At 39.6% G+C, this 13,655-nt stretch overlaps 1 protein-coding gene across 1 annotated transcript; it reads left to right on the forward strand.

Moving 5' to 3' along the window:
• The first annotated feature begins 13 nt into the window (after nt 1-13).
• cdkn2c (cyclin-dependent kinase inhibitor 2C (p18, inhibits CDK4)) lies at nt 14-5,955 on the forward strand. The gene is made up of 2 exons (XM_063064335.1): nt 14-1,226; nt 3,689-5,955. Exons 1-2 carry the CDS (start codon nt 1,089-1,091, stop codon nt 4,034-4,036), a joined length of 486 nt encoding a protein of 161 aa, XP_062920405.1. The 5' UTR covers nt 14-1,088; the 3' UTR covers nt 4,037-5,955.
• The last annotated feature ends 7,700 nt before the right edge of the window (nt 5,956-13,655 follow it).

Consider the following 13,655-nt stretch of genomic DNA (forward strand, 5'->3'; position numbering starts at 1 on the left):
TGCACAATTTTAAATTCCTCCGCATCCGTTACTGGCATCACTTCAGTGAGAAATCTAACGGAGTGTGCTTCGCAGAGGTTAACGTGACAGCGAAGCGCCGGGAGCGCAGCGCAGCTTGGCTCAGCTCGGCTCGGCGCTCTGGCCGCCGGCTCCTAGCGTTACACGGCAGCTGCTGTTTCCGTTGCAACGCAGTGTGGGCGGCACTAACTGCGCTGGAGGAACGCTCATTTTTAAAATTTGATGATGTCAGTAAGTTTTTTTTTGCAATACTGCAATTGGAGATCAGCATTTACGAAACCGCCAGTATTCTTATGGGGCTAGAAAAGTGGACGTTCGCCGTGACAACCAAGAGACTGCCGACTCCCGGGACCCGAACCAGAGGACGGCTTTCACCCACAGCCTGTGCACTTTCACCGAGGCTGAAGCGAGTTTACTTTCCTGTTCGGAGTACTAGCACAGAATCGCAATGAGCTGCCTGCCCAGTCCGCGGCTGCAGATGTCAAAGCTGACGAACTCGCATTCTGCTGAACGGAGCGGCTTTGTGGCATTTTTCTGGAATTTAATTTGACGAAAAGAGTAGGTGGAATACTCCCTGACCCCGAAAGCTCGGGGTCCTGGAACAAGCCGGAGGTCGCTGCCCACATCAGCCGTTCATTTACAGTACAGCAGCAGTTACAAAATGGGCGGGAAAACGGCAAAATATTCAAATATTGTATCTGTGTAGGGGATACAGTAACTGATTCCACTATCTGCTCTGATGTTATTTCGAAATATTTCACAATTGAGTGAGTGAAATACTAAATCCCCTGGCAGTGTTAATTGCATTTTGATAACTTTTATGTCTAAATAACATGGCAGAATCACTTGAAAATGTTAATTTTGAGATAACCGGGCTCTCCGTGTACTGGCATCACGTGTATTATATTGATGAGAAAAAGGGGCGGAACTGGCAACGTCATTACTAAGGATCGCTCATCTATTACTCCAGCTTAGTAAATAGTACATAGAGAGCGGGGCCGGATTCCTCGTCTCCACCATACCTGCTGGTGTTTGTGCTTTGAGGATTTCGACTTTTTGAAGTGTAAATAATGGAAACAACTGATGGATCGGTCGGTGATAAATTAACAAGCGCTGCAGCCAAAGGAGACTGGAAAGAAGTTAATATTTTGCTGCAAAACGGAGTGAAAGCAGACGCAATCAATAAGTTTGGCAGAACTGCTCTTCAGGTTGGTATAGCTGTTTCTATCTTATTCACTACACAGTATATTTCCATTGACGAGAAATCTGTGCTGCATTCCGAGCATTATATGTTCTAAACAATGTCCATTAGATTTCGTCAGAATCAGTGTGATTCGGACGACAGTAAATACAGTAAATGACGCATTGCTAAAATAGCTAAAAGGTACTGGGGGTAACAAAACGCATTTTGCTTGGATGACAATAGAACTAAGCCGTTGAATTATCTTTAAACGAGTTCTTTATTTTTTAGATATGGAATTCTAAAGTAATAAAGTTCGCATTGTTCGATACTCTGATGCGAACAATCTCATCTCCATAAAAGATGATTGTGGATATTCAAAGTCTAAGTTAACAGTATTGTTATTATTGTGATTAATATACTGGACCAATTAAACTCTGCTTTTAAATCAGTATAGTGACAGTTTTTAAGCTTATGTGACGGCTTTAAAATGAGCTGAAATTTTTGAAGTGTTGCAATGTGGACTAGAAGGGACAGTGGCTTTATTTATTTGCAGATGTTATCAGTTAGATGCATCTAACCCATATTTCAAGTTATCGTGGTGGATTTATCTGTCTTAAAGTATTCTTTCTGCAGCACGGGCAAAAATACAGCATCACAGATGCGACTCCGTTTCGGGGCCTTTTGTACATGAGGAACAGCTTTCTCACATGATCGGCAAAAAAAAGCAAATCGATAGATTTTGTTCTAAATAGGTACACTTCAGCGATTTTATTTTACCTATTGTAATATACTAGAAAATATCAACTTTCATGGGATGATAAATAATTAGTCACACAAAGGTAGTGTATTTTATGTCCGCTGAACAGTGTGTACAAATATGGCTTTCCAGGTCTTCACCTATCTTCATCACAGTCACACATCGCGTATTCCCACAGGAATGTGTGAATGTATTTTAAGGTTTTATGATTAACTATTTGCAATTTTAGTTTTATTTAATTTGGTGAGAATTAGGGGGAAATAATACGGTAAAAGCAATGCTGGAATGTATTTGGAACTAGTGTATAAACGTAATCTACTGGAATCAAAATGCTTGAAAAAATTGAATCCCCACCCTACCCCTCTCCCCAGCACACACACACACACACACACACATATACACACACTAGCACAAGAAATTCTAAAAGCACATTATATTTGTTTTCAATATTAAGTCCCACGGTAAACTTAGCTTTAAATATTACATGAAATATTTAAATATAGTCTAATAAACGGGAGGAGTTTTTTAAAAATTAAATATGTATTTTTACATTGTGGATTTGAATTGAGTCAAATTCATTACCAAAACAAAAACGCTTAAAAGCAACTGCGATATTCAATTAAAGAAAAATTTGTTAGTTGAATATGTTGCAATAAAAATAATATAGTTGGATAATACTTTTAACTATCTGTAGGTATTCTGCAAGTATCTTTCGAGATGATGAGATTTTCCAGCATGTGAAAATGAAATTCAACAGCAATAAACTTTGCTTTTTCAGTTGTCTGACACAATTTACAGGATAATTAAACCACATTTGTATTTTATTTACATGCACATTTATCTCATGTGGCATTTCATCACAAGTAGAACTGTAACATTTTAAAGAAATCACTGAAAATCAATCAATAAAATATAATTGAGGTTTTACCATCATTTTGACAACAAGGCATACTTGCAGAAATGCCTTTAAATTCTACCGTTAGAAGAGAAATTATTATCCAACTTTGATGTTACATCCTCTTCTACATCGGAACAGTCTAGAAGCCAAAAAAAAACTGGTGTATCCATAATTTACAACAGCTTGTGTGATTTTAAACGACATACCTACAATTTATAATGCCTTGATTACATTTCTCCGTTGATTGTTTGCATCCAAAGATATATTCTGTTAGATGTCAGCTAATCATTTCTATACTATCACTATTATGTTCCTTGAAGTGTTGTGGTTAACCTCGAATCATTTTTAAGTACGCAACCATAATGTCAAAACTATAAAAAGACACGTTAATTAGAATTAATTTTTTAAAAAAAAGACAAAGCGGCAGGTAAACAAATTTGATATATTTAAAAATCCACTTTTCCTAATCTTAGTTTGTTGCTTTGGGAATATTTTACGCGTTTTTGATAAAAGGACGGATACAACTGTGTTCAATATTTCACTATTATGAAGCAATAGTTGTTAAAAGAAAACATCAGCCCCAATTTCTTTCGGTCAGAATTAGGTGGAAGTTTTGAGGCCAGCCATACACTCAAGAAACACATTCTTCAAAAATGGATGGTAGTTACTCAACAGTGTGCAATATACAGACTTTATGCCTGCATACTTAGGATTTTAAAATTGCAGGCAAATTCTCATATAACCCTGTAACATGCTGTGTTTAGGTGTGCACAGTGGTGCAATCATACTTTAGTTTTTTTAAATATGTTATTGCTCTCCTTCCATCTTCCAGGTCATGCAAATTGGTAATACAATAATAGCTGATTTATTGCTGAATGCAGGAGCTCAGCCAAACCAGCAAGATCACAACGGGTTCACACTAGCTCACGACGCGGCCAGGGAAGGCTTCCTGGATACTTTGAAAATCTTGGTGGACTTTGGAGCTGATGTTAATATTGAAAATTCTGAGGGCAATCTACCCATCCACCTTGCTGCACAGGAAGGTCACACTGATGTGGTTATTTTTTTGGCAAAGAAATCAAACCTCACACTTAAAAACGAAAAGGGACAGACTCCATATGAGCTGGCCCGGATGTACCAGAGGACAGAGACTGTGCAATGGATGGAACAAAATTTATAGGAAAAACGTAGTAAGCAAGAGCGCCTTTGTAGTATTTATTTGTTGGCCAAGACGTGTTTATTGAAATTCATTATTTGTAATTCCATATGTTTTTTTTAATACTTGGGGAAAGATGATGTTGTTACCATTCAATGCTTTTTTAAAACTTTACTTTTTACGCCATCATGCTAAAGTCATTTTACTTGTTATATATAAGTATTAATATAGAATCGGGCGAGCTTTTTCAATGTTATGTTGGTCATAAGATAATGTGCAAGTTTGACGTGACAGTGTTGTTATTAACATAAAGCTATCTATCCATAAAACAGTCAAGCTAACACAAGGGAATAATTTAAAACTATTGCAATAGGCAGATGACGCGAACGCCCCGTGTCTTTCCCCAACTAGTTCTTCGGAACATCGTGGCTTTCCTGTCTCTGTGTTGTTTAAAACGCCGAACACGCTGTGTTTGTTTCATTTATGTAGCTTTAAATTTCATTGAAGTATTGCTTACCGCCTGATAAAGTAAGTGAACGCAGAGAAATGTAGCCGGTAAACATTATTTAATGTGTTTGTCTTTGTTTAATTAAAATTAAATTATAATCCTTTTGTTTACTCGATGTAAATATTGCATTACTTTCATGGCATTGTATCAAATATCAGCTTCATAAATTATAAAAGATATAACGGCTCTTTCGTTCCAATAAATACTTACTTGTGAGTGTAAAGGGCATCTATTTTTAATGCTGTGAATGGAGTAGCATTTCCTGAATTAATTTTCTCATCGTTGAAACAGATAACATGAAGCGTTAAAATTTAATAACATTAACTTCCCTTTTCAAATCCATATGTATTGGGACATCCATAAATAAAGTGTTTTTACAAAAACTCTGAACGAGTTAGTGTAGGGTGTCTTTGAGGAGGATTTATGTATGGAAAACAATTATTTTGAAGCTTGGTAATTTAGTAACATTTATTGTGTTTTTGACTAATACTGTTGTTTGGTAAGATGAGTCGTGCAAGCTATTGGTAAATTGATGGTAAGATGTGTCGGTGGTGTGCAGACATCTCACGGGGAAAAACGTGGGCGATAAGTGGTTATCTTTCACATCGTATCTTTATAAAATTTGTATTTTAAAGGAAGTCATTCCACGCATTTACATTTTGGTATGAAAACATATTGAAATTTAAACACTATCGGTATGCATTTTGACAAAAATACAGGGCACTGTTTATTTAAAGTAGGAAAGACCCTAAGCATTTGATGGAAATGCTTACTGAATATGCAAGTTAATATGCCGTTAAAGTATGTATATATATGCAAAAATTCTATCAGACTAGTTTAAGACATTACAAAAATTTATTCATGGTCTGCGAAATAAACTGTAAACACATAATAGATAAAAATGCGTACAGACCGGTCACAGTGTTAGAGAAAAAAACATTTATCATAATTTATTCAAAATGCAAAATCTGTTTCGTATGTAAAACTTATTATTTAAACTATCATTATGACAAGGTCGGAAAGTCACGGCAAATATATACAAAAGCGAAACGTTTAGCATCTAAAACTGAAAGAAGCATCATTAATGAAAGCGATATACGGCACTGTGATAACATGAAGACTTAAAACATGAATACGACAAGCATGTTTACATACCCAGAGTGACACTGGAGATACTGCAGTGGGCTTAATTCTATGCAACCTAAAACAGAGACTTAGAATAATGATGTCCTATAATATGCACCGATGTTCTCAATGAATTGTGTTAAAAGAATCGGGGCTTTATTGAAATAGCTTTTTGTTATCATAAAAAAGTTACAAATTTGCCGAGTTTCTTTTCCTCCCTTTTTTGCCATAAATAATATTTTCATTCCGACCACTATACTCCTTGACTTTCTACCTGAGGTGTATGATTTTATCAGTGTATATTTTATTTTTAAAATGCAAAATATAGAAAATAACGCTTTTGAAAAAAGACTAATTTCACCACACCTCCTGGCGTCATACGTTAGACGTTATGCTTCCTGTTCTAAAAGTGCCCACGAAAGAACTGAGTAAAAAGCTTTTAAAACTATTTTGGAGTATTATCTTAAAAATGTTGATTCTGCCACTCTGAATTGCTCGACTGAATATTGGAGATACTGTCTGGTTTACGATACGCAGGTTCATACCGAAACTGTGTCAGTTCTCGAAGTTAAGTTTCAGAACTAAGGTGTCGGGTCGATTGAAAATGTCAGCGTCCGTTCCCTCAAGGAGGACAACTGCTGATAATTTGTGATACCCTCATTCAGTAAAATCCGTCGTTAGCACACGTCTTTCTCACAGCTACTAGAATACAGGGAGACAAACAAAACTATAGCGTAATTAGTAAATAAAACGAGCCTCTCAGTAGTCGATGAGCAGAAATGTTCCTGAAGAACTGAAGGTTATTACAAGATAGTCATACTAACTGTGAAGCGGTGTTGTCCTCTTGGGTAATCCTCGTAACAAGTGGCAAAGTGACAATCCCGATTTGGCTAATCACATTTTGATCAGTAAATTCAAAATAGATGTTATCACACTGCTTGCATTTGCTGGATATAGTTTTCTAGTGAGCTTTAGTTGGTGAAAGACAAACAAAAAATAGAGTACTTTTTGGACGTCGGTGCTTAATTTCCTTGGTTACTGCATCTTGGTAATCTGCCAAGTGCTGTGTCGTACGCCTGAAAATTCCAGTTTTCACCATCATGAAAACTCCCATTTCTGTATGGAGTGACAGGAGCTGTCACCAGGTCAGTTTTTAGCTCGTGCCAATGGCCACAATAGGTCAGGATAAAGATAGTGAGCCCAGACAAAATCAACAACGGCAATATGGGGACAGCATAGCAAAGAAGAGACTTTCCAGAGGGTGGGTCTCCTGTAAGTCAGCGTTCTCATTCGTTACGCTTATAAAGTCCACCCAATCCATTAGAGAAAAAAATATTGTAATTGCTCTAAGGTTTTAAGTTTGGCAAGTTTTTGTAAGAATTCCAAATGAAGAAAAGTCGCAAAAATTTCCACTTAAAGTTAATACAGTAGATACAAGTACATAAGTATCTGAAAAAGCATTTCATAACCACATAGTATCAGTCAAGATCAGATGGCAGGCAGCTTTGTAGAGACAAGTGAGGGAGGAAACCCTTATAAGTTGGCAAGACTGAAGGTCAGGTTGTTGGGAGCCTGGGTACTCAATGGTTAAACTGTTATACCGATTTTTACAAGGAAAAGAAGAAACTGCAACTCCCATATTCTGAAATATTATATGCATACTTATAATTAGGAGCAGGAGTAGGCCAGATGGCCTCTTCAGATGGAAGACATGGTAATGATATGGATTACAATGAGGTTAAATATTAGAGCAGTATTTTGAATATTCTACTTCGGAGTCAAGCATTTACTGGGCACAGGAAACAGACCAAAGCTGTTGAGAAGAGGGGTGATGAGCCAGAACTAGGAAAAACCCAAATCCATGTGGAAATTGATGTGCTTCAGGATGAGGTTATTGGGGGGTGGGGTAGCAGGAACACAAGGGGACGAAAGATAGATCATAGGTCTTTACAAGAGGTAATGGCAGGATAGCCTATTACACAGCTAAACCTACAACCAAATTTGCTCCTTGGTGTATTTACAAAACACTACCTTGGGACATTTTGTGTTACAATAAGAAAATATGTGTTGTAGATTTTTTAAAAATACGAAATCTGATTAAGCAACCATTCATATGTGTCATATGGCGTGGGCGATTATGGTCTTTCCATGACCATGATAGTACTTGGTAAATTTTTCTACCTAAGTGATTTGTCGTTGTCTTCTGGGCAGGGTTTTTACAAGATGGGTGACCCCAGCCATTTTCAATGCTCTTCAGAGATTGTCTGCCTGGCATCAGTGGTCCCATAACCAGGACTTGCTTCCATGGCTTCACATAAACCTGATTGTCAGGGCTGGGGGGGCAGTTGCTACGCCTTGCCCAAGGGTGACCCACAGACTAGTGGAGGGAAGGAGAGCTTTACACCTCTGTTGATGGAGACGTATCTCCGCCCCACCACACCGAGCAATAGTGAATCTAAAATAGAGGGCCTCAAGGTGAATGTCTGAGTAGTAATACTCAGGTCAAGAAACTGGATTGTTCAGCACCAGTTTACCACACAAACACAAACACAAACCCAAATCTAAAATGTGGCACGTGGAGTTCTTGTCTCATCATGTGCTGGGTATGAGGGAACTTCTTCATCAAAATACCAAAGGTGGCAACTACTCTGCACAAATAACTGATGTGCTAATTGATCCTTGTCTCAAAGTGAAGAGGCTCTGGTCCAATAGCATGGCCACTTGCATTATCTTCACCCCTCATGATTTTACATGCCTCTATAAAGTTACCCCTCAGCCTTTGGCACTCCAGGGTAATCAGACCTGGCCTATTCAGCTCTACTTATCAATCATACCCTCCAAAACATAACTGATTTTTTTCTGCACCCTTTCCAGCATATGGACCTCCTTCCTACAGCTGGGTGACTACACAAAACTCCCCATTTCCTTTTTGCTATGTCGGTCCATGGACCCCTCTACTGCCATAATGAGACCACTCTCAGGTTGGCAGGGCAATAGCTCGTATTCTCTTTGGGTAACCTCACACCTGATGGCAGGAACATCAATTTTTCCCCTCTCCCCTACTCTCCTTTCTCATTCTCCATTCTGGCTCCTCTCTTCCCCCTTCTCTTCTCCTCACCTGCCTATCCACTCCATCTAGTGCACCTTCTCATTCCCTTTCTCCCATGCTTCACTCACATTTCCTTTTAGATTCCTTCTTCTCCAGCCCTTTACCTTTTCCACCTATTATCTCCCAGCTTTTCACTAAATCCCCCTTTCCCTCCCATCCACCTACCTGTCTTCATCTATCAGCTGCCAGTTTGTACCTCTCCTCCCCCATCCATCTCCTTGTTCAAGCTTTTTCCCCCTTCCTTTTCAGTCCTGATGAAGGGTCTCAGCCCAGACCATCGACTCTTTATTCCTCTCAATAAGTGTTACCTGTCCTGTCATGTTCCTCCAGCATTTTGTGTGTGTTGTTCCGGATTTCCAGAATCTGCAAACTCTCTTGAGTTTATAAGACTGGAAGATATAGGAGTACAATTAGGCCATTCAGCCCATTAAGTTTGCTCTGTCATTCCTCCTTAGTTGTTTTATTATTCCTCTCAACCCCCTTGTCCTACCTTCGCCCTGTAACCTTTGACACCTTTACAAATGAAGAACATGTCTTTAAATATACCCAATGACTTGGCCTCTACAATCATCTGTGGCAATGAGTTCCTCAGATTCACCATCCTCTGGCTAAAGAAATCCCTACTTATTTATGTTCTAAAGCGATATCCTTGTCTTCTGACGTTGCGCTCTCATGTCTTCGACATCCCCCCCCAACCAATGACAGGAACTATCCTCTCCACTTTCACTCTATCTAGGCGCTATCTTTCAATATTACAATAGGTTTCAATGAGATCCCCATCATTCTTCTAAACTCCAGTGAGTACAGGCACAGAGCCATCAACACTGCTCATAAATTAACTCCTTCATTCCTGGGATAAACCTCATGAATCTCCTCTGGCCTCTCTCTGATGCCCACACCATTTTTTTACATAAGGGGCCCAAAACTGCTCACCAAATTCCAAGTGCAGACTGACTAATCCTTTATGAAGCCTCAGCATTACATCCTGTATACTGTACTCTAGCCCTCTTGAAATGAACACTAACAGTGCATTTGCCTCCCTTACTGCAGACTCAACCTGCAAGCTAACCTTTGAGGAGCATTAGTATAAGATTCCCTACACTAGACAGGGGTGCCACCATAATGTAGCAGTTAGCTCGGGGTGTCGAAGTTTGGAGATCAAATCCAATGTCATCTGTAAGGAGTCTGTATGTCCTCCCCGTGGAATGCGTGGGTTTTCTCTGGGTGCTCTGGTTTCCACCCACAGTTCAAAGATATCCTGGTTGGTATGTTAATTGACCATTGTAAATTGTCTGGTGATTGGACGAGGGTTGAATCGGGAGTTGCTGCAGCCATGTGGCTCAAAGGGATGGAACAGCCTTCTCCACATCGTATCTCTAAATAAAATAAAGTTAAATTAATTTCTTCTACCAAAGTGCATGACCGTACACTTCTCTACACTGTATTTCATTTGCTGCTTCTTTGCCCATTGTCTCAATCTGTCCAAGTCCTTCTGCAGACTCCCTGCTTCCTCAACACTACCTGCCCCTCCACCTATCTTTGTATCATCCATGAACTTGGCTACAAAACATCAATTCCATACTCCAAATTACTGACCTACAATAAGAAAAGATGCTGCCCCAACACCAAGTCCTGTGGATCATCACTAGCTTCCAGCAGCCAACCTGAAAAGGTACCCTTTATTCCCACTGTTTACCTCCTCCAGTCATCCAGTCTTTTACCCATGTTAGTCTTTTTCCTGCAATACCACAGGCTATTATCTTGTTTAGCAACCTCATGGGTGGCACCTTGTCAAAGGCCTTCTGAAAATCTAAGTAAAGAACATTTACTGACTTTTCTTTGCCTATCCTACCCATTATTTTCTCAAAGAATTCCAAAAGATTTGACAGGCAAGATTCCCCCTTATGGAAACTATGCTTTTTCAGCCTATTTTATCATGTTCCTTCAAGTACTTCGAAACAGCATCCCAACAACTGAAATAAGGCTAATTGGTCAATAATTTCCTTTTTTCTGCCTCCTTCCCTTCTTAAAGAGTGGAGCGCATTTGCAATTTTCTAGTCTTCCGGAACCACTCCAGAATCTAGTGATTCTTGAAAGATGTCTGTACTCCAAATATGATTTCACCAACATAATGTAACATAATGTCCTGCTGCTTGTCCTCAATTCCCTGACTAATGAAGGCAAGTGCACCAAATCATCACCATATCTACATGTGTCACCACTTTTAAGAAAAACACAAAATACATAATTCCTATTTCCAGTACAACGATATAGGAGAGAGGGTCTGATATGCAGGGTCCACTGTGCAAGATCAATGGAAAGTTGTAAACTCATCCAGTCCATCACGGGCACTAGCCTCTCCGGCATTGAAAACATCTACAAAAGACAATACCTCAGAAAGGCAACATCTATCATTAAGGACCCTCATCATCCAACATCTCTTCTCTTTGCTTCTTCCCCTCCTTTTGCTTCTTCCCCTCCATCAGATTATTGAATAGACAATGAACTCAAGTACATTACCTCACTTTTTTTTGCTCTGTTTTTGTACGACTTATTTGGTTTAATACAAATATATCTTATTGTAATTTATAGCTTCTTACTAGACCGTTGGTGCACCCTTTGAGAGAAGGGTAGTGCAGTCTGATGTGACCAGAATGAATATTAAATTTTCCTGAATGCTATTGGTATCGCCTTGCTTTGGAAACTGAAGTAGAAAACCTCAGTTTATTAAAGAAGAACGACACATAGCAAAGCAAATATAGCTGCTCCTCATTTAATGAAGGACACTTTTGATGGCATTATTTCTGGTTTAGCTGCCACCCTTGTGCCTCTTGTTGTCATTCTGGAGACATGCAGCCCTTTCATCCCCTGTCTCTTCATCTCTTCTGCTGTTTGTTGTTTGTCTCTGATCCTGGAGACGTGCATGCCTCTCCTCCTCAGTCTCTTCTTCTCTCATCTTTTTTTGTCCTTACTCTTTGATCCTGGAGCCCTGTGGCCCTGGCCTCATCCAATTCTTGTTCTCTCCCTCTCCTTGCCACTTCCCAACAACATTTGGTGTCATCTCTTGACCATAATGTCCCCCTTCCCTTTCCACGCGGCATAATTAGGCTGACCACTTTTTTCCCCTAATGCTGGATAGAAGATACGAAGCAGTAACACCAAAGGATGCTGATTATTCTTGATGATGTGGTTGGCGCTCTCCTAAATGGACGTGATATAGTCACCGCTGTCCTTTGACTGCAGCAAAGGGTTTAATGGGTGTCTCGAAGTACGTAATTACAATAAGACTTAATTATCTCTTATTGATGGGTGGCAGTTAGATCTTTCCCAATCCTGCACATGCTGATGGTGGGGATTAGCAGAATGTGACCCCATGAAATAGAGCTGCCCTGCCCTTTTGCTCTGGTAGGTGTTGCTGCTGAGGCTGGCCGTGCACATGCGTCGGGCTGTCGCATCCCAATTTCCATGATGGCCGATCAGGTCTCAGGTTAAAAGGGAGCCTGTTTATTTTGGCGAATGAGCAATTTTATATGAATATATAACCCTGAACTTTCCCTGCATTCTGTAAGTTAGAGCATTTTAATTTGATTTATCCAAAAAAAGTGCCGCTGTAATGCACCGTTTGCGCTAATTGGAGGTCACAAACAGACAGAGAGACAGACAGAACATGAGAGTTTTAGCAGTATATAGATATTGTGTATTGCAATGTACTGCTGCCATAAAACAACAAATTTCATGACATATGCCAGTGATTCTGATACTGTAATAGAATTTAGGTTGGCATGGCAACCAATATTAAGCAATCTGCTTTTTGTTGGAATAGCTTAATAAGGAATTAGAACTGGAAGTGTGGTTAAGATCATTTAATACATGATTCACTAACAAAAGTGATTGCAAATCAAAATTAAACATAGTCAGGTGACACAGAGATGCAACAGTTAGTGTTGTTGCCTCACAGTACCTGAAACCAGATGCCAACCCTGACCTGAGGGGCTGTCTATATGGAGTTTGCACATTCTTTCTGTCACCACATGGGGTTTATCTGAACACTTCAGTTTCCTCCTGCATGTCAAAGGGGTGCAGGCTGATAGGTAAACTGGCTACTATCAATTGTCCCCAGTGTAACTAGGTGGCAGGTGCTTGTGGAGAGAGTTGATGAGGATGTGAGAGGAAAACTGGGTTGAGATAGATGATTGTTGCTGCAGATAGGGTGAGCTAATGGGGTGTAACACTCTTCAGTTAATATTACGGCTTTCATTGAAGGAAGGAGTTGTGGGCTGGAGTCTAATATTGTATGGGAAATACAGTGGTTTCTCCACAGACACGTCATTGTCAATTTGCTCTGATGAGTAGATCATCAGCACAACCAGGTTCTTGTTCACTGCTTGTAAAATGATGGAAATTTCAGGATGTAAACTATTCTTGGCACCATGGCACAGGGCTCTTTAAACTGTGGAGGAAGTGGGAGTAAAGAGAAATGTCACATTCCTTGGAGTATGAAATTAGGAGAACTGGATAAGTAAATAGGCAACTCTGACATTTATTCCTGCTACAGCTCTGTCTTTGTGCCTATTATTTTGGCAAGGTGTCCTTGTCCTCCTCTCATTACCCTTTCTCCTGTCTCCAAAACTTTTCTTCCATTTAAACACCCTCCTTCTGGTCTTTTACCCTCTCTCAACCTTTTGATTTCCAATTATGAATACGACATCAACCACCTTGACCTCTCTACTCCCCTCACCTGCAGCAGACTCACCCCGTCCAAAAATGCAATTTACCCTGCAGTTGTAGAAGACGTAACACTCTTCCCTCATCACCATCCAGGGATACAAACAATCCTTCCAGGTGGGCAGAGATTCACACACACCTCATCCAACCTTCTTTATAGCATATGGAGTTCTCAT

This window comes from Mobula hypostoma, chromosome 12 (genome assembly GCF_963921235.1).
Source record: "Mobula hypostoma chromosome 12, sMobHyp1.1, whole genome shotgun sequence".
Taxonomy (NCBI): domain Eukaryota; kingdom Metazoa; phylum Chordata; class Chondrichthyes; order Myliobatiformes; family Myliobatidae; genus Mobula; species Mobula hypostoma.